The 27,821-nt window shown below is 38.5% G+C and overlaps 1 protein-coding gene across 3 annotated transcripts in view; it reads right to left on the bottom strand.

The window, feature by feature from the left end:
• pdxdc1 (pyridoxal-dependent decarboxylase domain containing 1) overlaps nucleotides 1–27,821 on the bottom strand; it is a 62,781-nt gene that overhangs the window by 2,563 nt on the left and 32,397 nt on the right. For 2 of the 3 annotated variants that reach the window (XM_078559136.1, XM_078559135.1), the window contains exons 9-21: nucleotides 26,568–26,652; nucleotides 25,976–26,024; nucleotides 25,510–25,611; nucleotides 25,088–25,213; nucleotides 20,734–20,784; nucleotides 11,703–11,766; nucleotides 10,131–10,222; nucleotides 9,850–9,955; nucleotides 8,707–8,878; nucleotides 7,629–7,747; nucleotides 5,036–5,157; nucleotides 4,032–4,124; nucleotides 1,643–1,739 (exon numbers count right to left, since the gene is read on the bottom strand). In XM_078559136.1, the coding sequence (XP_078415262.1) occupies nucleotides 1,643–1,739; nucleotides 4,032–4,124; nucleotides 5,036–5,157; nucleotides 7,629–7,747; nucleotides 8,707–8,878; nucleotides 9,850–9,955; nucleotides 10,131–10,222; nucleotides 11,703–11,766; nucleotides 20,734–20,784; nucleotides 25,088–25,213; nucleotides 25,510–25,611; nucleotides 25,976–26,024; nucleotides 26,568–26,652 (1,278 nt within the window). Of the gene's footprint in view, nucleotides 1–1,642; nucleotides 1,740–4,031; nucleotides 4,125–5,035; nucleotides 5,158–7,628; nucleotides 7,748–8,706; nucleotides 8,879–9,849; nucleotides 9,956–10,130; nucleotides 10,223–11,702; nucleotides 11,767–18,892; nucleotides 18,974–20,733; nucleotides 20,785–25,087; nucleotides 25,214–25,509; nucleotides 25,612–25,975; nucleotides 26,025–26,567; nucleotides 26,653–27,821 lie in introns of all 3 variants that reach the window. The other variant, XM_078559134.1, reaches the window with a different exon arrangement.

Here is a 27,821-nt window from a genome sequence, read left to right on the forward strand (position 1 = left end):
CTGGAAGAGTTAATACAATATTTTCAGAATTCAATTTGTGGAAACTTCCTTATCTATATATTCTATGGAGCTTGAATATTGCAGCTCTAAAATCCTTTTATTTTAAAAGTGGAGGGTCTTATTTATTCTGCAGTAATTAACTAAATATTTGGGTCATCCTATATTAAGGATTGATGGCACAGAACCAGGAATCTTCCAGAGACTGCAACAGAAATTTGTGAGGAGTGTGTGTTGAGTAACCCTAGTTTAAGATTACAATATATTTAAAATAATTCTTCAGAAAACCGTTGATCTTTCAGCTGGCATGAATCAAGTTTGCCTCCTTAGAGACTGTGGAGCTTGAAATCTTTGCTGCAAATTTCCCTGCATCTATAAACAAGTGATTTTGAATTGCTGATTTAAAAGAAAGAAAACAAATGGGGAAAATAGAATTCAAGCTTTTGTGTTAACACCAGCATATCTCTGATGGACAAAAGATCCAACAGCATGGATTCTGTAAATTGGTTAAGCATAGCATCTTTTCCCTGGTAATTTACTGTTTACATGTTTTATGCTTTTAAAATATTGGAGGCTCAGGGTAGAGGCTACAGACAACCACTGATGTAGTTGCTGGAATATACTCAATGAATTAGTGACATTGATTGCAAGATAAATATTGGTCAGGACACAGGTTAACTCCTCTGCTACTCTGCAAAAAAGTACCATGGGATCTTTTACATCTAACTGAGAACAGGTTTAATGTCTCCTCAGAAACACGGCACCTCTGACAGTGCAGCAATCTTTGAAGTGGGACTTGAACCCACTTTGACTGATACACACTGAGCGCAACTAACATTACAATAACAAAATATCAGACTGAGGTAATAAATGTTATGACAGGAAATATGTTATAGGAAAAGCCTGATGAATCAATTTATAATCAAATACTACTTTCTATTGATACTTGTGGTATATGTTATTGCTCGTTCTGCATTAAACACAGCAAACTTGTGACAAATAATTTTCTAATGCATGTTCTATTCTAGTAATGTGAGAAATGATGCCCTAGCAGCTCCCTTGATAAATATCATTTATCTCAGATATAAATATTAGAAGGCTCCAGGTTCAATTACTGGCCTGTGCTCAGCGTATATCAACAGTGGTGTTTGTACAGACTCAGTATTTCATTGTAGCATTCTGGGTGTGTAGAAAAAATGGCCAGGATTTCCAGTAACTTTTATTGGAAAGTGGATGTGTGTAGACAGGATCCAGCTAGGCTGAGATGCCCAAATAACCCTCAACGCTTAGGTACACATGCAAAATGGTCAATATGAATTTAGTATTGGTAGCTGACTGGTGCAGACCGTACCATATCTAGCAGAAGTCAGTTCCTTCAGGAAAGAAAAACTGGCAATAAAAGTTTTTGAAGTTCAGGAAAAGGGAATCTGACGATATTTAATCCTGGGGTTTCTTATATTCTGTTTTCAGAAGTTTTATAATAATGGGTAAAATTAGAAGTATTTTGCTCTAGAGCCATCATCCATATTTAAATAGTTTGTTCACAACCTGTGTTAAAAAGGCTGCAATAATTAATGTTTTGAAAAAATTGAGAGTGTTATCTTTTAAGCAAAATACACTATGCATATGACTACTGATATCTCACCTCCTGCCAGACTGAATGATCTTCCTTTAACTGAGCTGCGGACTGGGGATAACCAATTAAGCACTGAGCCAAAGACAGGAATCTGTCGCAGAACTCCCTGCAAAGATAGAATGTGATGAAGGACAATAAGTGCACAAATACAAGTTTCTATTATTTTCATGTCTCCATAATTTAAAACTGACTTCCTGTACTGTTCCATTTTTCAAAGCTTATTTGTGCTGAATGGATGTTTTCTCTGTAATCAACTCCAACATGCAAATAAGTAAACTTCAATCATTCATTCTTTTTGTGTACACACACATAATCACACATCAAATGCCATTACTGGCAGGAAAAACAATGAAGTTATACAATAAGTTAGAAATGATGATGAAAATACTAGTGAATGATTTAATCTCAAGGATCAAATCATAACTACAAAGAATTCTGCCTTTGTGTGGTCATCTGAATCTGCAATAAGATCATTAGCTATTCAATACCCAGAATTTGCGGTGGTGATCATCGCAAAACTGTAAGCATTCACAATCATTACTTTGCTGAAACTGCAGAATGACGCAGAAATCCAGAAGTTTCCTATCAGTGATTCTGCTCTTCTCCAGAATATACACTACTGAGGTCCCCAAAACTGACATGTTTACAGTTAACCTTGCTGTAAAAAGACTTGAAACCTTGTTAAATGAAGTGTAATTGGATTTTGAACGGTGTACTAAGTGCATAGTTACTGCTAAACTAGCTCTGGAACGCTCTTATTATATTTGTGGGATGCCAAATTTTTACATTATGATAAAAAAAATTCCACATTTTTAATTCCTTTAAAAATTATTGATATTTTAGCTTCCGTCTAAATCCAATTCTAATTATTTTGCTACCAAAAAATTTAAATTAAAAGTGAAGGACATTAAGTGCTTTTAACTTCCTGGTTTTCTGTCTAAGAATACTTCAATGTGATTGGCTCCTTACGAGACTTATTGAGATCACTGCTGCTGTATGCTTGGAGATCCCCTCGTCATGGCACTAGATTTAAACTGGTGTCAGAAAAGGGGAGGTTTTCGCTACAGAAATCACCGGCAGCTTTAAGGTGAGTAGCCAGCGTAGTTACTTCACCACTGACCTCCAAATCTGGTCAATTATTCTCTACTTACTAATTGACATTTATTAAAATTTGTATCTTATTGTAAAAGGAGCAATTTTTTCTTGTAAAGTAATTAACCAGTGCCAATAATTCCAAAGAACACTAGACTAATGTCAATAATTCATCTGTGCTCATTGTACTTTGCTTTCCACCCTAGTCAGTTATAAAACAATGCCACAAATTCAAAAATTTCATCTGAGAGATGTTGGATTAGTTGAAATTAAGGTTGGTTAAATATTTAGTTTATTAGCTGTCAGATTTTTGTTTAAAAAAGGACAGGTAATGCATACTTGAGGTTGTGCTTATGGACAGAATTTTCTCCCCGTTGGGGGGGGAAAGAGAGAGAGAGATGTTGAAGAGTGAGTGCGTGGCGCCATTTTGTGTGGGCGGGCCAATTAAGGTCCGCCCAGCGTGACGTCCGCACGGAAGCGCTATGTGCTCCTGGTGCGGGGGGATTCCCTGAGCCGAGAGTACCCACTCATCTCCGTGAGGCTAAGTGCTGCCTCAGGGAGATCGGCTGTACATTAAAAAATTCCCTGACATGTGCCCTCATGTGACACTGTCACATGAGTTGGGACATGTCCATAACTTTTAAAAACACTTTAATCAAATTTTTAAAAACCTACATGAAACCTCATCCCGCCCGAGGATGAGGTTTTATGCTTTTTCTGATGCCCGCCAACCTTAAGGTTGGACGGGCAGGTCTATTAATTAGTTTAATGACTCTGTCAATGGCCTCAATTGGCCATTGACAGGTCGATTGGCACACAGCTGATTCTGCTGAGCCCTGCCTACCCGTTGGCGAGCGGGCCCCACTGGCCGACTGAGAAATCCTGGCCTATAGTACAGCTGCTAGCCTGAGACTAGTAGGTATATAATCGATTCCATCCTGGCAGTACCCAGTTTCACCAAGTCAAACATCATATTCCTGCCCTACTCGCATTTTTAAAAAAATCATTTGATACTATTATGTTCTACCATCACTCCAGACTCTGGAACTATACATGACTTTTGCGCCATTGAAAAGTGGCGGTATATCTGCACTCAGTGATTTCAGCAAACATAGTTTGAAGATTTTTCCAAAATTAAACAATGACGAACAATAGATTACTAAATGTAAAAGCACACAGGTCAATTTAAAAGTGCAGTCCTGTATTGCTATCTGTTTCAGTTCTTATGAATAACATTTGATAGAACGATTCAATGTACTAGATTATATCAAAGTGTATCAAACAATCTGGAAATATCTGTATTTACCTCTTCAAGAAGTTTAGCTTCATTTGCCTTCTGCAACTGTTGCTCTGCTTCAATAATTCCTTTACGGACTACTTCAGTCATGTTCTCCAATAACTTCAAAACAAACACAAGGAAGAAAGAATTATGGTTAGCATTGGTACTAGACAAAGATCCAAGTAGTTTCTTCCACTGCATAGTCAATTTTCAGAAATGCAAAGTGTCTGTTATATTCACCTCATTTAGTAATTCAACAAAGTAAAAACCCTTGTTTAGCCCATTCAAGCAGTGATAGATACAGTAGAATATGTTTGTAATAATCCACAATGGAAGGGTCGATGCTTAAATGTCAAAACCACATTGCATTCAAAGTGGTAATATTTTGTAGAAACAAACACATGGAAATGTTAATTTCTGAAGATACCAGAGACAAAAATATCAGAATCCAAAGCTGATTTCCCAGCTGTACTGCTGTTCACCTTTTGAGTATCACTTGGAGAAAGGAGGGAGTATCTAAAGGACAATGTTTTAACCAGTCTTTACTTCCCCTGACTCCGGTGTTAATGAACAGCACCATTGTGGGGTAACTTTACCAGCCAGCTATTTAAAGTATAATCCATGGAGAATAAACAGCCTTCCACGAATGATGAGCAGCACAAAACAGTACCATAATGGGAAATTGGCTGTAGTAGCCACATCAATCACTGTAACTGGATTTGACTGCCCTTGCAAACCATAACTGTTCAGACATAGATGCAGCATCTCACCTCACCACCATGTAATATATATAAATAAAATATTCAGATCTTGGTGGAATTAGATGCAGAAGGAATTTATGCAGAATTTAGTTTGAAAATAGCATTACTGACAACTCAAAGCTTGGAATTATGGTGTATTTCAATAAAGTTTTAACTTAAGTGACTTGGTGTGCATCAATATACAAATATAAGGATGGTTTTTGAATAGAAAATGATCTTTATCAAACAAAATTAGTTTGTTTGAAAAATAATGATTCAAAGTGTACATACCTTTGAACTTTCCTCAATTTCTTTGCCTGTGGCTGCAATTGTTTCCACTAGTTCTGGTACATCTAAAGTATCAGTTACCATACCGATATAAATGCAATTCTTCTCACTTCCAAACTCAGGCCCTACAGGTTCAAAGTATTAAATAATAAAAGTTGCACATAGGCTGTGAAATTATGACAAAATACAACTATAATGCTCCTCAAATAATGCCATTTATTTAGAATATAATCAATATAAAGTACAAAATTGGTTATGATGTCCATCTTTCCTACAAGTAAATGAAACCAAACATTGCTCTTCCTCTGGTTGCTTTGGTAAAACAGGCTAAACATTGTTGGATTAAGGAGTATAATCTAATGCAGCAACTATGGTTCCCTTGATGCCCATGATCCAGTGAATTGATGACTGTTGTGCTTTGGGGGAAGGTCCCTTTAAGTCCAAAGTGAAACTAAGGTAATTCTGGCAATGTGTCCTTAGATTTTTGAAAAGTACTCATGAGACCTAGGTTGCTATGGAGCTGAAGCAAAGAGTAAATAGACAGGTATTTGGATATCAGATGACAGCTGGTCTAAGCAGAATACAGAGACATAATTATCTTGATTGTAGAACAGAATCTGCAGTTGAGGGGACACTTTTTTTACAAGGAGCTGTATTTTTTTATTATTCGTTGCTGGCTAGTCCAGCATTTGTTGCCCATCCCTAATTACCCCATCAGAGGGCATTTAAAAGTCAACCACATTGCTGTCTGAAGTCACATGTAGGCCAGACCAGGTAAGGACAGCAGATTTCCTTCCCTAAAAGACATTAGTGAACCAGGTGGGTTTTTATGACAGTTGGCAATGGTTTCATGTTTGTCACCAGATTTTTTTAAAATTGAATTTAAATTTCACCATCTGTCATGGTGGGATTCGAACCCAGGTCCCCACAGCATTACCCTGGGTCTCTAGAATACTAGTCAGTGACAATACCTCTATGCCACCACCTCCCCTAAATATCTAATACAGTTGAAAACAGGGAGAGCAAAGATTTTGGATTGGACAAGACTACTGCAGCTGCTTGAGTTGTGCCAGAGCCAACCAGATAATTTAAAGGTATCGGAGAAAGGAGTCTCTGTGGATTCTGTGCCGTCAAGACAATTGTGAACCTGGTTAAGGAGGTTCTGCAGGAGTTTGCTATTTGGGTGTTGACTGCATCCAGGAACTTAGGACAGAATACGGCTGACAGTGAAAGTGAGAGATTCTATGTACCAGAGCCTGAGTCAGAGCACTTTGGTACTGCACGTGGTGCCACATGTGTGCAGGGAGTGATGTGGGTGCTGGTGGTCCTGTAAGATGTATCTGGGTTCTATTGGCTAATTAAACCTTTTAATTGAAGTATCATCGTGTCTGTTAATTTTGGTTTCTTTGTTACAATAAAAGGTTTAAAAAGTTAAATCTTGTCCTTCAGTTATTTCCATTGGTGTTGTGATTCCAAGTTATACGAGGATCATAACAGAATCCTGATGCAAGCTCACGGGTATTGTGTTACATGAGTAAAGAATAATGATGCTTTCCTCTCCGCCACCCAATATTGATGTGTACCATCTAGACTCACAAGCGAAGAAATGCAAAGTACCACAAGGCCACTGCACACAGAATTACACTCCATCCTAAGCCACTGGCTTACATAAGAAGTTAAGAAATAGGAGCAGGAATACACTATTCTATATGATTCTGACTGATCTCCTGCCTCAACTTCACTTTCCTGTACGCTCCCCATATTCCTTGATTCCCTGTGAAATCAAAAATCTGCCTATGTCGGCCTTGGATATACTCAACAATGGAGCATCCACAACCCTCCAAATGAAGAAACTTCTCATCTAGTCCTAATTGGTCAACCCCTTATCTTGAGGCTGTGCCCATGTTGTAGATTCCCCAGCTAGGGGAAACAACCATCCTGTGTCTATCCTGTCAAGCCCCTTCAGAATCTTCTGTTTTAATGAGATAACTAAAGCTGAAAGCAGAAACCATGTTTTTCCACAAGTCAAATAAAATGTCAAATATATTTTTCTTATACTCGATCTTAAAATATTGCTGCGTGTTTTATAGCCGGACATCAGCAGAATACTTGGAAGTCTGAAATAAAAACAGAAAATGCTGGACATACTCAGCAAGTTATGACAGCATCTGTGGAGAGAAACAGTTACCGTTTCAGGTCTGTGGCCTTTTATCAATACACTCTGGCTTCTCTTCAAATCGTATAAATCTTTCACCTTCATACAAAAAGAAGAGTTTCTGCTAAACTGAATATTTTAACTTTTTTTGAAAGAAATTAAAACAAAAATGATCCCAGTTAGACCCTGTTAGATTTTCTTCCACATTCCTCCAATAGGAGCTCCTATTGATTTATCCATCTATCTAATGTAAAATAAACTTCCCCTCATTTTCCCTCCTGGTCTCCTCTTGGTACTGTCCCATAGCAGCATGACTGAGATTATAAATTCAAATAGTGGAGAAACTCAGTTAACCATTGACCTCCATGGTGCAGCATGTGTGGCACATTCTAACTAATTTGCTTTACACACTTTATCCTATAGGTAGAAAGGCTTTCTGACCTGTTGAGAACATCAGATCGGAGTCAAATTCCTTCAATTTCTTTAGCAATCTAGTAGTGATTTTTTCCATTGCTAGTAGCTGCTTTTCTGGGTCAGGTTCTTCATTGTTAATTTCATACCTGCAAAATGTATATAATTCAATATTATAATTTAAACTCAACTAGCAAGAAGCAACAAAGGAGTGTTCAATCTATAATTTCTTATTTATGTTTAAGGTAGAAAGTAAGTCAGGGAGGATACAAAGTACTTCCCTCCACATCCCATCGACTTAAAAAAACAATTAAACGGAACATTTAAGTCTTCACCCCAGCCATCCAACAAGGTCGGGGTCCCCATGGAGTCACTATTGAATAGCAGCCTCATGCTTCCCAGGATGGTTTCATTCAATAATGGAGCTGCAAATCTACATCAATGTCAGGGCCATACTGGAGTGGCCCAAAAGCAAGGTAAACTACACTCTGCAGCCCTGACAATCATGCCTTTCAAGTTGAAAGAGGATGTGTTACAATGGAAGATAGCAGTGGAGATTTTCAATTGGGAGGGAGTTGAAATGCCAAAAAGTAAACTGGGGGAAAATGAGCACAAAATAAATGTGGATGAGAGATACTTTTGAAAATTTATTATAAATATCTGGCATAAACCATAAGCATTGTAAGTGCAATGTAATGATGCCGAAATCACCCCTTTTAAGCTGACCAGAGGAAGAACAACAACATTTGATGCTTTAATTTCTACCGTAATAAGTATTTCCTGGTATTTGAATTAATTAATTGTTGGAAAGAACTTGTGGACATTGTGGCCAATTTTGTACTTCTACAAACTACAATCTAAAGAATTGCGGTCATTTTTTATTCCCAATCATTAAAAAGCCACATCTTAAAAGTGCATTTTAACTTGGAGTTTAAATCAGATGAACCTTTTTTGCTATCAATATCCCTTAAACTACTTTTTAAATGTTACCAGCCCATAATGTGGGGTTATGTACATTGTTGATTCTTGCTGTAATTAATTACAATCATGCATACTCTCACTACTCCCAGAAAAATATTTTTGAATAAAGAGATTTTGAAAATCCTACCGTATAGCACCTAATCCTGGCCAACTCAGATCTTCGATGTATGTCAGGGCAGGTGTCTGGTAAACTTCCTGTTTAAATTCTTCTCGAAGTTGTAAGGTGCTAGTTAGAATGGGAATTTTTGCTTTCAGGCATTCAACCAGTTGGTCCACATGCTCTGGCGTGGTGTTCAGGACTAAATGAAAAATGCGAAATTCTCTAAAAACTCTTGTCTAGCAGCAGTGTATGACAATAACCAATGACACATCAGTAAATGACATGGGAATTATAAGCCTTATGTGACAAGCGATTTATTTTCTGCCTCTCATTTAGTCAAGAATGGCAAATTCTCAATGCTATAGTGTATTAAGTTTGTAGCTACACTGTATCATCATTTCACTGCTTTGAATGGCCCTTTTTTATACGAAAAGGGCTTGTAGGAAGGTAACATGCAATATGACTAAACAGGAGAAGCAAATTTCCTGACTGAATGTGACGATTTGTTACAGGAATTAAATATCTGAATTGCACTAATAGGTGCACCAGAAAGTTCAACATAATTTTAGCCTGGGCTAAACAAAGAAGTAATGAAGTCAAAGAGAAATGCACATGGGATTTGTAGTCATTACTTGCTCAAGTCCAGATAATTTATATATGCAAAATCAGTGCTAAAATTGTTAGAATCCTTACAGATCATGTATGGCTCCTCTCCTAATATTTCTGTAGACACAGCATATTGCAAAAGGCTAGTGAAATCAGCATCAGAATTGATATTGGCAAAAATAGTTGTTAAACCTTCACCCAGCCTAGGCTTTACACAGATATGAATTCAAGTAATTTGATACTGTGTATAACACTATTTTATAGAATTTAGGCTCTTTTGCGGGTAGGAGACTGGACGCTACACTGGATTACAACACAATACTGTCCTCTCACTGTCATCTGACTATGAGTTCAGACTAGTCTGATGCTCTCTATAGGGAAAGCTTTCTGGTCCATCTATCAGTGTGAAAAGAAAGAACTGATATTGTAGAACAACATTTCTGAGCCTTAGGCTAATGTAATCATAAAAAAAAAAGTATAAATTAAAGGATTTACACAATGAAGACAAATCCTTCACTGCAAAACATAAACTAATAGAAATATCTAATTGAGTTCTTTACTCACCTGCTGCTGTCATCAATGGGCTAAATCGTATACACGCTCCCTCATCTTCCAATTCTACAACATCTACGCCACTGGTGGGAACCAACTGTCCTAGCTGTTCTCCTAACTGTTGACAGACGTACAGGGTATTAATTTGGTGACTATCTATAAAAAGATAATGCACTTCTATGATGTCACTTTGAATATCTTGAGTATTTTAATTGATTACATGGGCACTGATTCAACATTTAATTATACATCAGCGAACTTTAACAATCATAAGCTTCACATTAAATTCTTACCCAGCGATTCAGGGCATCATCAGTTTCTCTCTCATTGCTGTCCTTCGTGGATTCCTGAGCTGCAGCAGTTTGGTACTGAGCTCCATCTAGAGCTGAAAATGTTAATAGCAAAAAATTACAATGGAGCTCACAAATGTCAAAGAAATGCTGCAGACATTTATTTGTTTTTGGCAATTTTTCTTTCTCCTCACTTGATGATGCAGACTCCTATGCTGGTATGGTTTTATAAGCATTGTTCACCCTTTGGTACCCAATGAATGCTGCCCATGGCAAAGGAGTAGGAAAGGACACCACATATGAACCTGATCCTGTGATCATCAGATGTCCACATTTTTTTTTCCAGTAGGCACCTGTGGATAATGAAGGGTAGGTCGCAAGCGACATCCAACCTTCTAATATCAGTGAAGCAGAGATAGTCAAATTTGGAATGGGAGCCAGTGGAGTTTGGTGAGTGGAGCTTACAGAATTAGTTGAAGAGGATGACGTTTTGGATGAGTTGAAGTTTGTGACCGGTTGAGCTCAGGGATCCAGGAAGGAGTGTTTTGGAGAAATAGAGTTTACTGATGACCCAGACATGGATAAGGGTTTCAATGCCCATGGGCATGAATAGGAGTGAAGGCTGACATTACAGAAATGGAAGTTGGTGGTGTCAGGAAGATATAATAATTCTCAATGTTATTGGAATTTATTGTAAAATAGAGTAATAGTGGGATGTGTCTATGTGTGTGTGTGTGTGTGTGTGTGACTTAATTGGATTAAAGGCAGCTGGTCTGATGGCTTTGATGTAAACATGGGGGAAGTTTAGAATGTAAGGTAAAAGGACATTTGCATTTTTAAATAAACCAGACTACAGTGTTTTCAAAGGAGGGGTGAAATGTGTCACCTAGCCGGGTGAAGTTTAGAAAGTGTGTTTAATTTTCCCAAAGATTACTGGTAAAACTTAGTGCTAGGAGATGTTTTTATTATCAGGAAGATAAAGCCCAAAGACATAGTGAAACAATGGGAATTTTCATGCAAAGGGGAAAATATGTATAAAGGAGCGAAGGCTATGTATAAGGGTAGGCATTTGAAGATTTTACAAGTGTGAAAAGCCTTCAGCATTTATGCCTCAAGCTGCTGTCTTCAAGGACTGAAGTTAAGAAAACTCAAAACAAAAACAAAAATAAAAATACCTGGAAAAACTCAGCAGGTCTGACAGCATCTGCGGAGATGAACACAGTTAACGTTTCGAGTCCGTATGACTCTTCAATAGAACAGTTCTGTTTAATGTCTCATTTGGAAGAGAGCACCGCTGATGATGGTGCACTAAAATTTCAGCATAGATTATGTGCTCAAGTTTTAAATTGGGGCTTGAACCCTTAACCTCTGGCACAGAGACACACGAGCAACCACTGAGTCAAGCAGACACAATCCCCCTGCTGAGTACACAACAATTTGAGCACTATTAAAGTTATTAAGCAGATACAGAGTCAAGGGTCTATTGATTGTGCTTTAGCCTAATACTGACAGTCATGGAGATTTAAAGAACAAAAATATCTAACTGCTCTGCATGAACAGTATTAGGCTTCTTACCTGATTTGAGGTGCTCCTGGATGAATCTGAACACTAACACTGGAGAATTAAATTCATCTTCAACCTTGTAATAATAATAATAAAACAACAGGTATTAGGTACTCATTGTTTTTAGTGAAGGAATATTTTGAATATTTGCTTTATGGGCCTTACTATTTTGGTCAAATAAAAATGTACAGCTTTTAGCAAGAAGTCACATTACCAACTCGTTCCAATGACCTTTAGTGGCAAGGCTTGATCACTGATTAAAGCAGGATTTTGATTTTCTAGAATGTTGCTGTAATACTATAGGATTGGTTCCCTGCCAAACATATTGGACTCGGTCCTTGATGGCAAATAAAAAGATGAAGAGCCCATAAAACAATTTACAATTTCTTACTAACAGTCTTTTCTCTATTCTACTGCAGTGCGCATTTCCAACACAAAGAAGCAACATACCATCCAAAAGTAGTAATAAAAAGCCTTTGACATTTTCCATTTTTGTGAGTTATATCCCCAGTGAAAAGTTAAAAGATTGGAAGCAGCATAAAATGATACATTAGAATCTAAACAAAAATGCTTGACCAAATATAGTCCAAAAATATTGCAGTCAGCATCATTTCTTATACAGACACGGCATCCATGCACAAAACCCAGATCCATTAAATGCTCACCCATTGTTTTATTTAATGCTCACCATACTGAGCAGAATGTACGTGACATAGAACCCTGTAGTAGGAGTAACTAGATAACTGGTTGGCAGTCAAGTGAGTAAGCATAACTAAAAAAATAAACTTGCTTGGTGACCAAGTGGAGCACTCAGCACAGGTACAACAGACTCACTTGCTTAACTTGTAGGTTTGTTGCTAGTGACTTAACGCTTGATTTTTTTTATTCGTTGACGGGATGTAGGTGTCACTAGCTAAGCCAGCATTTATTGCCCATTCCTCATTCCTCTGGAGAAGGTGGTGGTGAGCCACCTTCTTGAACCACTGCAGTGCATGTGTTATAGGTACACCCACTGTGCTGTTAGGGAGGGAGCTCCAGTATTTTGACCCAGTGACAGTGAAGGAACGGCGATATAGTTCAAGTCAGGATGGTGTGTGGCTTGGAGGTGCGATGGTGGTCCCATGCATCTGCTGCCCTTGTCCTTCTAGGTGGCAGAGGTCATGGGTTTGGAAGGTGCTGTCGAAGGAACCTTGGTGAGTTGCTGCAGTGCATCTTGTAGATGGTACACACTGCTGCCACTTATAATTTCAGCCAAGCAGGGGAAAATATGGGTGTCAGTTCTGGAACAATGGAAAACGAATAAATCACAAACTTTAAAACCATTTTCTTTTTAAAATTGAGAAAATAAAGGTAAAAGGCAAAATGAAATATGGTAAAACGTTGGGTTGCCAATAGTGAGCTTCACAAGTCAGGAAGATTAAAGATTTTATTCATAGTCTGTGTAAAATTAGATTTCAATCCTCAGTCTGCATTGAATTTCAAATGGGACAGTCAAAACGAGTATACAAGTTAGCTTCAATGTCTTTGGGTTTAGGTAAAGAAAAAGTGAGGCAAAATCTACTGCTCTCCTGATTACTAACCAGCAACCTCTGCTGGATGTCGCTGTGTAGGCTTCAGGCAAAGACAGTATCAAACTGTGATGTTTCCAATAACTGGCTATCCTGCTGGCACTCACCGTCATGGCTCAGACATGAAAGGCCAATTGGACGAGGTACCAGAGGGTGATCGGCATCCAGCAAGGAATTAATGTCTTCAGGAAAAGAGGGGATGGGAAAGAAGGAAGAGAAAATTGGCAAGAAAATAAATAAAATAGCAAGAATTAGGACATGAGACTAGGAAAGGTAGATGAAACTCAATAAGAGAGGCAGCACACAAGATTCATTTTTATTTACTTTTGAAGATCAGTCATCATTTTCATCTCCTGCATCAATTTCAGCTCCTGCTATCACCTTTGATTTCTTACCACTGACTGATTTCCTCTCTAACCATTCAGGCTGAATCAGGCAGTGCAAAATCTTGGTGCCCAAAATGATCCAAGGATAAGCTTCAAACCCAATATTCCATCTATCACCAAGATCACTTATGTCCACTTCCACAATACTGTCTTCACTACTTCAGCCCTTCTGTAACTGAAACCCTTCTGTTATTTCTGGACTATACTTCCTTGTCACTCTACCATTCTCCAGAAACTCTTCTGTTATCTGAATCGAGGCTGCATTATTCCTGTCCTGCACTAAGCCCCACCTTTGCCTCTCACACCCATCCCCACTAACCTACTCTTGTTTGCTTTCCTCCAATGCATTACATTTAAAATCCTCATCTTAGTTCCCTCCATGGCCTACCCCGCACCTAGCAATGTAATATCCTCCATCCTTATACCCTTCCATCCCTAACACATTCTCTCCTTCTCTGGCCTTCTCACATTCACTCCCTTTGCCCTACCCTCTGGAACTGCCTCCCAAAGCACTTTGCCTCTCCACTTCTCTCCCCCTTCAAAACTGTCCCAAGATTCATTTTTTCCCTCACTGGTTCTTCAGTCACTCTTTCCATGGCTGATGCTCCATTTCCCTAACTATTTCCATTTAAGACTGGACTGGATAGGTGGGCCTGCCTGAATACTCATGCCACCTCATGCCAGCATCATCCCAGAGGTGGGATGGGGGTTGGCATGGCTACCTGCCTGCAGGTGGCAGGTAGACAATTAAGGGATTAAATGGCCACTTAAGGCCTATTGTCAAAGGACAACTGCAATTTTTCCAGTCAGCCTCCAGGCCCCCAAAAGGCACCAGGCACTAAGCAAGCTGCCTGCAGGCAGCTTCCTGGTGGCAAACAGATAGGCCTGTGCTCCAGGCAAGCTCTGAGACTTTCCCTGCCTGCCTGCCCAGAGCTGCGACTGCTGAATCCATTCTTCAATTGCAAAGTTTAGGAAGTTGGAGACAGAGCACCTCAAGATGGAGGCATTGCCGCTCTCTCTTATCTGAAAAGACAGGCTGCGGCTCCTTCGAAGTTGGATGGCCTCCTATTGGTCCTCCAGCCTCGAGATCACCCACCTTTAACTGAGTGGCAGTCCTGCCCTCTGACCAATAATTAGCCAATTTGGGGCAAATCACTGCTGAGCGAGTGCTTCCCATGCAGAGCAGGTTTGTGACTCTGACGTTGGGGGTCCTGTCCTAAAACCATTCCCTTTATGTTAAAAAGTGCTGAAATATAAATGTAAGTTGTTATTGTTAAATCAGTTATACATTTCAAAATATTGCCTTTTTGTCAGGTGCATTCTTATTTTTTGCCTACATTGATTTACAGAATTCACAGGCAATGATACACAGAAATGTAGTTTTCATATTGTGAGCTATAGTAGGAACTTCTGATGGTTCTGAAGTATATTAAGTTTGTCAAATCAAATAAAAGCATGTAAGATCAAGAATGAAAATCTATTAGTGCTTTTTTGTTCTGCTGTTGGGTCCTTTTGAACCTAATACTATATTATTTTAGCTCTCATATATCAGTCTCATGTAGGGGTCCCAAGCCCTCTACCTCAGAGAATATATTTTTCCCCCAGAATTTAGTGAAGCTTTTGGTCATATGCCCAGGAATCAGGAATTTTTTGTTATATTCATTCATGGGATGTGGGCATTGCTGGCTAGGCCAGCATTTATTGCCCATCCCTAACTTCCCTTGAGAAAGTGGCGGTGAGCTGCCTTCTTGAACCGCTGCAGTCCCTGTGGTGTAGGTACACCCACAGTGCTGTTAGGGAGGGAGTTCCAGGATTTTGACCCAGTGACAGTGAAAGAATGGTGATATAGTTCCAAGTCAGGATGGTGTGTGGCTTGGAGAGGAGCTTCCAGGGGGTGGTGTTCCCATGTGTCTGCTGCCCTTGTCCTTCTAGATGGTAATGGTCGTGGGTATTGGAAGGTGCTGTCTAAGGAAGCTTGGTGAGTTACTGCAGTGCATCTTGTAGAAGGTACACACTGCTGCGACTGTGCATCGGTGGTGGGGGGAGTGAATGTTTGTGGATGGGGTGCTAATCAAGTGGGCTGTTTTGTCCTGGATTGTGTCAAGTTTCTCGAGTGTTGTTGGAGCTGTACTCATCCAGGCAAGGAAATGAACAAATCTTGTCTGGTAATTGCTTTTACCTCTTGTACTTTTCCTATGCCTCCACAGGACCACCTTCCAACATTTAAAAGTGGCTGAACATCACATTTATGTTTAAAATATCATGCAAATTTATTCTACAAAATATGCACAAGTACTTACACAGTCACCAGATATACCTATTTATTTACACCTTCCACCGAGTTTGCAATTGTTACACCCAAGCTAATCCTTGTAATGAGTGCTTTTTCTAGAATTTCTTGCCATTGTGGGAGTGTAATTAATCATTTTTAAAAAAATATAATGTAATTTTTCTCTCAGGAATTTAAATCTGATCATTTCTCATTGATTTTTAAATGTTGTCTTTGATTTGAACAAAACAGCTCTTTTAATACTCTGGAGAAGAATTACCAGGATTCCCTGGATTTTGAATACCCCCATCATTTGAGTTTTAAAAGCAACTGTTAGTCTTATACAAATTGATTCAAACCGTATTGTTTTAGTTTGAATCATTCCTTTCACTAGATCGGAACTGATGAAACTTTAATACTGTATTGTATCAGAAATAGCTTGGGATAGGATTCGGAATAGCAGGTGGTTTTTAAATTACACGTGCACACTGTCTGGATTTAAAGGAACAGGCAACAATCAAAATGTGGCAAAAATAAACTATTGTAATATAAGAGGCATCACATTCATGGTTTAAGATCTTGCGGCGCATTTTATCATCTTTGTACAGTGAAGTACTCCACAATTTGGTCAATTATAACATAACCACATCTACTTAAAATCAGTTTTGAATAAAACAGGATTAAAAATTAAATAGAACAAAAACTTATGCAATAGCAGCCAATGTAGAAGTTTGCAATTACCCAGAAAACCACCTAATTCTATGGATTATCTTCTTTAAGTTACACATCGCTGACTGCAAAACTTCTCTAACCCTAACTGCAGATTCCTAATTGTATCGAAATTTGGATCCACTGTCATACAATTTTGATCACTCCACAGACAGATTATTTAACACTTTGCCATTGGATAAAACTTTTATTAACTTTAATATTATCATATTTTAGCTTGCATATAGAAATTTTTAAAATCCAAATAGTCTAAAAGTGCAGAGTACAAATCACTGAAAACAACAACGTGGTTGAAAAATTAATTTCTTGCGCAATCTCAGCATTTTTGACCAGATGGGGAAATTACACAGCATTTCTCAAGAGCGTTTAATTTTTTGAAATTGTAGTCCTATGAAGGCAAAGGGTTATTACAGATTTTAATTGCATTTGGGACTTCTTTATCTGTACTATCACTTTAGATAAGTGTAAACAACTACAAATTGCTTTAATGGAATGCGTAATGTTTCTTGATATGTCAAAGGCCTTTCATTGCCATGCAACAATTAAAATGTCCTTCATCTTTGGCAAAGTCATTTCCTTTTACTCAAGGAGCAAATAAAATGAAGATCCTATTACATGCACATTACATCATGCACATGCAGTAATCCATAATTTGGTTTGATTGACACAGGACAAGAAATGAGCATTCAGAGCCAAGTATTGTTAGTTAACAGAAGAACAGCCACAGGGGAGAATTTGCACATGGTCCATTTACAGTCCAAACAATTCTCTAACAAAGTTACAAAATATATTCTGTGTTCGGTGCAAAGACAAACAACACCGCTTACGGAGCCACTCATGTAAGCATATGATTTTGTAGCACTGGTTAGAAGGCTGTTTAGGAATTACTGCAAAAAACTACTGGCATTGTAATAAATTCTTTTTGGTGCATGTAAAGGGCACCTGTTCAGTTTCAACATAAACTTTATGCAGGGCGGAATTTTAAGGCCCCGTTGCAGTGGGGGCAGGGCCGGAAAATGCAGTGATCCCTTCAAAACTCCACTGACTTTGGCGGGACCAGAAGATCCCGCTGAAGGGCGAGGCTGTAAAATTCTGCCTGTAGTTACACATTGGAAAGTTGAGAAAAGACAAGGCTGCAGCACCACAATCAATCAGTCATTAAAGAAATCCTAAATAAGTAAAACAGCAAAGATTTATTACAGGCCTATGAGGACATTTTGAATGCATTGCAGTGGTATGTCATAGGTAAAAGGGTAATAAAAATTAGTGCAACACTGAGCTTGAAAGAATTTGGTATCAAGTGGCAAGTACAATAGTACGAGACATTTTTTTCCTGAATGATTATTCAAAAGTATCCAATATTCCACATGGACATACAGGCTGAGATTTGTTGCAAGGCCTGAACAGATGGATGGTCAAAAATTGATATAAAAATTATTTCAATGTGATAAGAACAAAGAATGAAAAACAGACCCTGAAAACCTTAAAATACACTTGTAGCTTTTCCCACAAGTTTTTGCACTTATCAAGTTGAGGAATGTTAGTTTTTGGGAATGAGCACTCCGAGGTCAGATATAGCACAGAATGAAACTCCATCTACTTTGCCCAACATTCCTCAGCCTGAACTTCAGAAATGCAACCTTCACAGCACCAGTGTGACATTTCTTTCCATTTCCCAAAGCAGTTCATGCTATGGCCTTTTGAGTGAGATTGTCAGTTAATCCTGAATTAGGCCCACACTCACTTGGTTCTGGATGGAGATGTTCAAACTCATCATGTACAAAGAATATTTTCATCTAATCAGTCTGGCTGGGTTTGAACCGAGGTGACAGGCCAGTGTCAAACCTACTGCTCTGCCCTGTTTTCCAATACTGTTCCAAAATATATTCAAGTGGAGCTGGGGATTTTTCTCATTTTTTCCCAACTAGCAGCTAACTATTTTGTTATACATGCATGTAATTCTCACCAATGCAAAGCAACACATTCCACGTTGAACAGCCCTCTTGCCATCTACATATTACTGTAGTTGCAATTATTCAATATTAGGCTATTTAACTATAATAAACTGGTAACATTCTGATGGATATAACCACACTAAGTTAAACAAAGAGCTTATTTAAGTTAGAAAATTGGATGTTAAATGGATCATGTAACTTCTATATCTTGCAGCTACATATAATTAATGTTTCAAAAGAATTGGATGCAAGTTAGCAATAAACAGTTTAGCAGGCATCACTTTACTCCACCTACAATTGCCAAAAGAATATTCCCCAAGATATTTCCTACAGACTTTCCAGTAAATGTCTGTTCCTTAGGTTTGGTGATTACCTCCTGAAATGATTCAGTGATTCAGTCTTATTACAAAAAAATTAAACATTATCAATTAGAAAATAGTTCATAATTAAAAGTTGATTTAAAAATTGCTCATCAGCTGCAGAATAATCAGAACAAGCTTTGAGATATATAATTGTGTTTTAACCAAAACCAACAATATACTGTATGTTCAAAGGTGACCTTTATTTCCAAAAGCAAAAGCTATTCTCTTCCCCAAACCAGACACCATTCCCTGATACAAAAGCTGGGCACACATCAGGGCCCAGTCCTCTGTTAATGCTGCTCCGTCACAGCTATTAATAGTATAGGAGCATGTTGAGGACTATGCACCCTGATAGTTTCCCCCTATCTCTTCTGCAGGAACACTCAAATTTCACTGGTCACTTCAGTGGTCTGAGATGACATTCATGAAAGGAAGTTCTAACCTGATAATTAAAGAGAAATATTTGGAAAAAGAATACATTTAACAGCCAGCAGTGAAAGGCAGCATTTATAGATGTAACAGTGGTTTCCAGCACTTCAGCCTTCAGCCCCTTCCACAAACCTCATACTCTTGTGCCAATTCAATTACCCTTCTCGGTCACTGTCTTCAAGTTTGCAACCTTGGCATCCTAGTTAACCTCTGACAGCATATCATCTCTCTCACAAAGACTTTCTATTTCCACATCTGCAATATCATCAATCTCAGGAAGTTTCCTGCTTCACCCTATTTGCTGCAGAAATTCTCATTCAGATCTTTGACACCTCCAGATCTGACTATTCCAATGCACTCGATGCCATCCTCCCATCCATAAACTTCAACTCATCCAAGCCTTTGCTGCCCATTTCCTCACGGGTAAACAGGTCTGCTAACCCATCAGCCCAGTTCTTGCTGACCTACTCTGGTTTCCAGTTAGTTGCCCAACACCTCCAATATAAAGTATTCATCCTCATGTTCATATCCCTTCATGGCCTTGCCCCTCCTACCCCTGTAGCCTTCACGAGCCTGAAAACCCTCAGAACTTTGTGCACCTCTACTCTGAACCCTTGCGCATTCCCCACACCTTTCACCCCAATATCGGCAGCTGTGCCATCCAGATCCTAAGCTCTGGAATTCCCTCCCTAAACCTCTCCACCTCTAATTTTTTTTTTTAAAAAACCCTCTTTAACACCTTTCCCTTTGATTCAAGCTTTTAGTTACTCTTCCTAATTGCTCCTTCTTTGTCTGATTATGCTTCTAATTTCTTAGAGGGCATTTTATAATTTTAAAAGGATGTTGTTGTAGCTGACCTTTAGAGAATTCAGAGGTGTCTGATAGTTATTTATCTACCACATTTGGAAGAATTAAAATGCACAATGAAAATATTTAAATTCAAATACACACACAAAAATGTACATTTATCATCTTTGAAGGTTACACACACTCAAAAAGAGATGGATGAATAATATCCAACATACTCATTTTCAAAGGGGTGCAAGGTTGATAAGAAACGTCTTAAGAAGTTTGTAGCTTTCTTAAAACTAATATGGTCATTTCTGGACTACATCCAGCAAGTTGGTTTAAAATTAAATATAACACCTTTAACAACTGATACAAATCCCAATTAACCAAATCAAGTATAATTAATAGCTAACATTGTGAATATCAAAATTTCTCTTGCAATGTTCTTCTGAAAGTTTGTATTCTAATGTTGCATTACATGACTTAAGTAATCACCATGTGGTGTTTATTCTATTCAAATTGCCAAATGCCATAAAGATACAAGTAAAATACTTACCGAAGTTCTAATAGAACTTAGTTTTCTTAAGTTTTCCAGCAATCTCTGGCTCTAAAAAATAAATGAAACAACTGTTACAAATGTTTTTCCTCCTCCAACTACCCACCCCCCCACCCCGTTTTATTCCTTGCATCTGGGGTAACGATATTCCCTCTGGTGCCTCATCTAAATGTCATTCTTTAGCAAGAAGATGATCCTGAGCACTGACAAATGATTGGAGTATGTGAACCACACTGAATCCAATCTTAATGGCATCCAATATCCATGAAGATTCACATCTAGTCGCCATCACACAACATGTGGCCACGAATGAATTAAAAATGTTTTTTCCCTTGCTCCATCTGGGAATGCTGAGGTATCATATAATGTACCCAAGAAAGATGATTGAAATGGAAAGGAATACCACAAGTACATGGCAAAATTGTTGTCGCAAGATTGATAATGATAAGACAGATGTTTGGCACATCTCAGTGCACCTATCCAGAAAGAACCTACAGGTATTTCCATCATGGCATTTAATGGTTTCTTAAATGTTTCTGGCGTTTTTACTTACAGTCCCCTGCCCCTCTATGTTCATCACTGTCTGGGTGTGTGCGAACAAAGAGGAACATCCTAATATCAGCCCTGAATTTGCCTTTTGTTAGTTTTGAGTGTGTCCCTATGTCCAATCTCAACTATTAAACTCAAAGCAGTGTTCTTTCTATACCACCTACTATCTTACATACCTTTCTGAATTCTACCTTGGTCTTTTGGTTTTAAAACCCCAGGTTTTTTCTACTTACTTCCTCATAACTGTTTTACAATACTATAGATTGCTTAGTGGTTCTTTTCTGCACCACTTTCAAGGTCTGATAACTTTACTTGAGCTTTGTTGACCAAAACAGAATAGATGTCACCTGAGCACAATGCTCAGACTGTGCATGACATCCTGCAATCTGGATTATTATCTTGGTTACATAGAATTTGCTTTGATTGCTATCCCACATCAGGTTAAACCCAGTTCTGGTGAAGAGTCATACGGACTCGAAATGTTAACTGTGTTCCTCTCCGCAGATGCTGTCAGACCTGCTGAGTTTTTCCAGGTATTTTTGTTTTTGTTTCGGATTTCCAGCATCCGCAGTTTTTTGCTTTTATGTTAAACCCAGTGTCTATTACCCCAGGATGTCTCCTAACTTTCACCATTAGCTGATTCAACAAAATATGTTCACTTTCCTTCACACTTACCTCTTAATTTCATCTGTCAGTGCTTTTCTAGTTAAATATTTTACATAAGTAATTTTGTACATTTTTGCCATTCTCTTCAGATTCAATTCCCCTTCCTAAGTTTAATATGATCATGATTTGACTGGTTTACTTTGAGCTTTTGAATCCAAGCCTTTAATACAAATAAGAGTAGGACGCCCAGCAATAATCCCTGGGCACTCTAGTTATCACTTTTCCCCATTATATATACAGATCAACAAATCATACAAATACTTATGTTCGTGGTTTCTTATACTTTGTAGAAATTGTACGAGAGTCAACACATCACTTTCACCAATTTTAGTGTTGCAATTTCTAAGAATAATTTATACCAGACTATCAATAAAAATGGTATAATATTCCTCTTTAATCCTTGAATAAAAAGGAGACAGAATCCTTGCGGCTAAAGACATGGAGTTGTAATAATGTTGCTGTCGGACAGGATGCCTTTCCCCCACCACCCCCATGAACGACCAATTATCTAACTCATGGCCATGCTGTTGAACCCCTGTAGATCAAAGCGGATTCTAGAAAAGGATGCCTGAAATAGGCCCTGCTGTGTCTGCTGCACATAACAGCATGAGCCCGCCGGCCAACATTGCAGCAGTCAGATATATTTGACAGCAAAAATAAAAACACTTGCCTGAGCTTTGCTGAAACAAAGCCCAGAATCTCCATGAGCTTGAAAGAAGCCAAAGGGAGTAATTACCATTGATCCGGAAGGTTATTCTACAAATGGATATGCAGCTTGCTTCCTGTCCAATTCTCTGAAGTGTGACAAGGCAAATCCAGTATACTGACAGGGCAAATGCAAATGCTTATTTTAATACTTTATGGTTAGTATTACAGTAATAAAGTTGTTCCTGATGCTTGATTCATTTCATTGCTATAATCATGTTTACTGAGAATCAAAGTTCACAAGTTAAAAGCTTACAAAACTGGTTGGCCCAGAAAGGAACAGCCAGAAGGCTTGTAGTTTCATGGTTTAATAGTCTCTCACTGTACAAAACAAACAGTTTCAAATCCTGGTCAGATTTTTGGGACTGGCAACACACTGGGCGTGTAAAACATGCTGCATTTTAGTGTGCTGAGTCTTATCATTTCTAATATGGGGAGGGAAGTAATGTTGCAGAGATCTCTAAAACACTGGGATGTAAACCTACAGGGTAATGCTGAAGTGACGTACTGCGCTGGTCAGACCAGACCTAAGAGTACTTTGTGCAGTTTATGTCACCATCTTTTAAACGAGGAATGCAAGAAACAGAGTAAATAAAAAACAGCAAGAACTATTCTACCTATAAGAGAGTGTGTATTAAGAGAAGATTCAATAAACTTAAACAAATGGGAAGATGAGAGAGTTTTTTTTCATTCATTCACAGGATGTGGGCTTCGCTGGCTGGGCCAGCATTTATTGCCCCTCCCTAATTGCCCTTGAGAAGGTGGTGGTGAACTGCCTTCTTGAACCTGCTGCAGGCCATGTGATGTAGGTGCACCCACAGTGCTGTTAGGGAGGGAGTTCCAGGATTTTGATCCAGTGACAGTGAAGGAACGGCGATATATTTCCAACTCAGGATGGTGAGTGACTTGGAGGGGAACTTCCAGATGGTGGCATTCCCATCTATCTGTTGCCTTTGTACTTCTAGATGGTAGTGTTTGTGGGTTTGGAAGGTGCTGTCTAAGGAGCCTTAATGAATTCCTGAAGCAGAGGCTGCAGGGAGGTAAATAAAATATTAAATAGCATATTATCTGGATTGACTCCCTTGGGTTTGTGGACACTCCATCCTGGCTTCACGGTGCCCACAAGTAGACCTTATTCCATCACAGTCTCATTGGACTGTTTCATACTGTCTCCTCTGTTTGGGATTGTCATTTTTTTCTCCTAAATTCCACCATGCCTATGTAACCCAAATTCCCTTTATGTCCATTTACATGCACATTTCGGATACTAGTTCCACCTTGTGTCACAAGTTTAAACTTTTTATCCTCATGTGGCCCAACCCATCCCCATCTCTGTAACCTTATCCAGCCCAACAACTCATCCATACTCTGATACTTTTTGTATCCCCCTTCCCTTCACCCCGCCATTATCCAAAACAGCTGTCATCAAAATCCCAAATGACATCCTTTGTGATCATGATCATGGCACATTTTCCCTCCTTGTCTTTCTTAAAATTCATTTCCAGGATTTGGGCGTCGCTGGCTAGGCCAGCATTTATTGCTCATCCCTTACCTCACTGCAGCCTCTGCATCTCCGCACCTTTCAACTCCTTCAAACCCACTGCTTTGACTCAACTTTTGGTCAGCACACCTAATATCTCAGTCTTTGGCTGTGGTTGTGAAATCCTTGAAATTTTGTTTGACATCAAAGGTGCTACATACAGTAAATGCAAGTTGTTGTAGTAGCAGTAAATATGGAGCGCCCAGAAAATTGCTTAACAAAATACAAATTTAAATTAACGAGAGGAAAATGAAAAAGCAGATTTTCAAAAAATAATCAAGGCTTATAAATGTTTGGAATACCTCTCAGGTAAGCTGATGAAATCAAAGATTTTAGTGGAGTTCAAAACACAGTTGGTTGGTAGGAAGGAGTGATATTTCTTGCCTTGGACTTCTATGATCTTACAGAGAACATTAGCAACATCTGCTATCAGAAAAGTGTCTGATATAAAAATTCACACCTAGCTTTGGGACTGAGACATCTTTAACTCATTCCAATCTAGTTAGAGAATACTCAAACATTTTTCCAAATTAATTTTCCCTTTCATGCTTCAATGAAATATTTGAGTATTTTAAAACTGTTTTTTTCTTACAAATGCTGCCATACCCAAACTTCAATCGGGGCAGCTGAATCGTTTGAAGGTTTCTCTCAAGAATACAATCAACATCTGCCTCACTGGTCGATTGGAAGCATGAATCAAGTTAAGCAGCCTAAGGTCTCTCTGTATGCTGCCCAAAAGACAAAATGTTATGGGTGGAATTATCTGTCTTGATGAAAATTATTAGTGCTTATATAACCAAATTTGGGGCATCATGTATCTGTGGGTATTATTGATGATTTATTTAATGATTGTTAAATACCAAGTTAAAGATAAAACAATAAACAGACACTTACCAACTGAGAAGCATACTTGATTCTGTCAACTATCCCATCATGTCCCAAGTATTGTAGAGAGAGCCAGAGGGGCAAAGCTCGGAGTTTCTCAACTGGCTGACTTGTGGTGAGTCCCGCAGCTAGAGACTAAAGTGATAGTTGATTATACCAAAGATTCTAGAGCTCAGTAAAAACCTTTGAAGATAAACACACAGAGTTTAAACAATCTTCCTTTAAATTTGGAGCCTATAACATTGATTTGGATATTTTTCTGGATTGTTTTTTTGTCAAATGTTTGGTTCAAAGAGAGTCATTTACATTTAAACACTGCAAAGTTACTAATTATTTCAGGCCATATAATCTCTTAAATTTATGAAGCTAAAATATATATGTATAAATTCTTAGTTCTTTGCATGTTTGTCTTGAAGCAATAAAGCACTTACCAATGAAGGGTCCTCATGTCTATATAGTGTCACTGCAGGCACAGCTGGGAGACCTAACCAGGGTCCTAAAGTCAAGGTCATGCTGTCACATTTAGTTGCAGCCTATAAACATGAGAGTGTTAAACATCTGTACCATGCACATGCTAATATGGTATCAAATAATTCTAATGACAGCCAAAAAGAGGTAAAGTCAAACATTGAGGATTCATTCCCAAATTAAAAACGTTTCTTCTCTCAGCTTTCTGAAGTAAGCAATTAGCCATAGTACACAAAGGGCCATAGGCATCTCCTTCCATTTTGTATTTGTTACTTACATTACATTGTCTTAGAATGTTTTATAATACTGGTTCAACGAATATTAAATTTAAACTACCTGAAATTCCACATGCCTCCAGGGATCATATAAACAGTAAAAATAAGTAACTAAAATGATCAAACTACTTCATTAAACCAAAATGTTACTAACCAGTACAGATGAAGAAACATAACCAAGTGTCAATGTGGCCAAATTAACACTGCAACAGAAAAACAAATCTAATTTTAGCAACACATCAGAGGTCAGTGAAAACACTTGACAAAAGAGAAGTATACTAGAAGAGGCCACTTAATGGAATAAAAAACCTTGCTGGCTCTGTGCAGATTAGTCTATGTTTCCCCTGCCTAACCTGGAGACACTGTAGCTTCTACACTTGTAGTTCGGTTGAGATCAACACAGGTGGGGATCAACCTCCAACTTTCCTGGTCTTCATGACTCAGTACCGTTACACATGGGCATTTGCCCACTGATCTCTAATCCTTTAATTAGTTACACGCAAGTTCTTCATTTTTAATGGGTACATCAATTGTGTCAGCTAAATGTTTGTACAAGTGGAAATCTTAACATGCTTCCTTCACCAAAACATTTCTTTGCACTGATTGCACTAAACCTTTAAGTAACTTGTCACTCAAATGTAACAAAATAGCATAGCATTTTCATTGGACAAGAACATTTTGAAGTAAATGAATTGCATTCAATCATTAAATTTAGCATTGAACTTGATTAAAATGCTTATTCTTACCCTTCTACATGCAACCACATCTTGAACTGGCTGCAGAGTTCCTTTAACCTTGCAAGTTTGTCTGTATGTCCTGCGCCTGGTGTGCCTAAAATAAGTTAAAAAAAAATCTCCATGTCTAGGAGACCCATTCAAACTAACATAGGTCAAATATCACCCCCAGCCATCCCATTAACAGTCTCTGTAGCACTGATCTCAGTGGAGGTGGTGGCTTTAGTATCAATATAATGCCTTACTGATTAAGCATGCTAATGTGCTGGTGAGAACTGCATTTAAATAAAGGCATTCTCTGTGGCTTTTAAATTCGGCAACTCTGTTGATATCAGAACTGCAGAGGCTGCCTACAGGATTCCTGAAGTGAATAAATACTGCCTGTAGCACTCACATGGTGTAGGTCACCATGTGCCAGTAGATCAACAACAACTTGTATTTACATAAGCACCCTTATAGTTAAAAACCATCTCAAGACACTATGGAGAAATATAATCACTCAAAAATAGATAGTGGGCCAAAGAAGCAAATATTAGGAGGGATTACCGAAAGATTAGTCAAAAAGGTGGGTTGTGAGTTGGGTCTTGAAGGAGGGGAGAGGTGAAGTTTTGCAGGGACTTTGGGAAGCCATTCTAAAGCATGGGGTCTAAATAGCAAGAGGCACGGCTGCCAATGGTGATGGGAGAGAAGATGCATAAGACATACAAGTCAGGGAAATTTAAAGGTTTAAGGGGGTTGTAGGGGTGGAGGAGGTTGAAGAAATAGGGAGGGCCAAGATCAAAAAGGGATTTCAACATGAAGATGTAAACTTTAAATTGGAGGCTTTAAAACGGCTGGGAGCCCTTGTAGACAAGCAAGGACCAAGTGATGGATGAGCAACATTCCATGCAGGATAGAATACGGAAAGCAGAGTATTGGATGAGTGGACATTTACAGGCCATGAAGGATGGGAGAGATTTGGAATTCTTGGGTTTGGAAATGACAAAAGAATGGATGACAGTTTCAGCAGCAGAGGCAGATGAAGCTACATGAAGGCTTTGGTTTTCCAATATTTAATTGGGAAGAAACTGTGGCTCATCCAAGATAGGATGTTGTACAAGCAATTTGACAGTGAGATAGTGGAGAGGGCAAGAAAGGTAGAATAGAAGTAGAACAGGGTGCCATCAGTGTACTTGCGGAAGCTGACTCCGTGTCAACGGATCATATCATGAAGAAGTTGAGTTTGGAGAGAGTATAAGGGGAGATGGGAGAGAAACTAGAAAAATG

Source organism: Cetorhinus maximus, chromosome 15 (assembly GCF_964194155.1).
Source record: "Cetorhinus maximus chromosome 15, sCetMax3.hap1.1, whole genome shotgun sequence".
In the NCBI taxonomy this organism is placed as follows: Eukaryota; Metazoa; Chordata; class Chondrichthyes; order Lamniformes; family Cetorhinidae; genus Cetorhinus; species Cetorhinus maximus.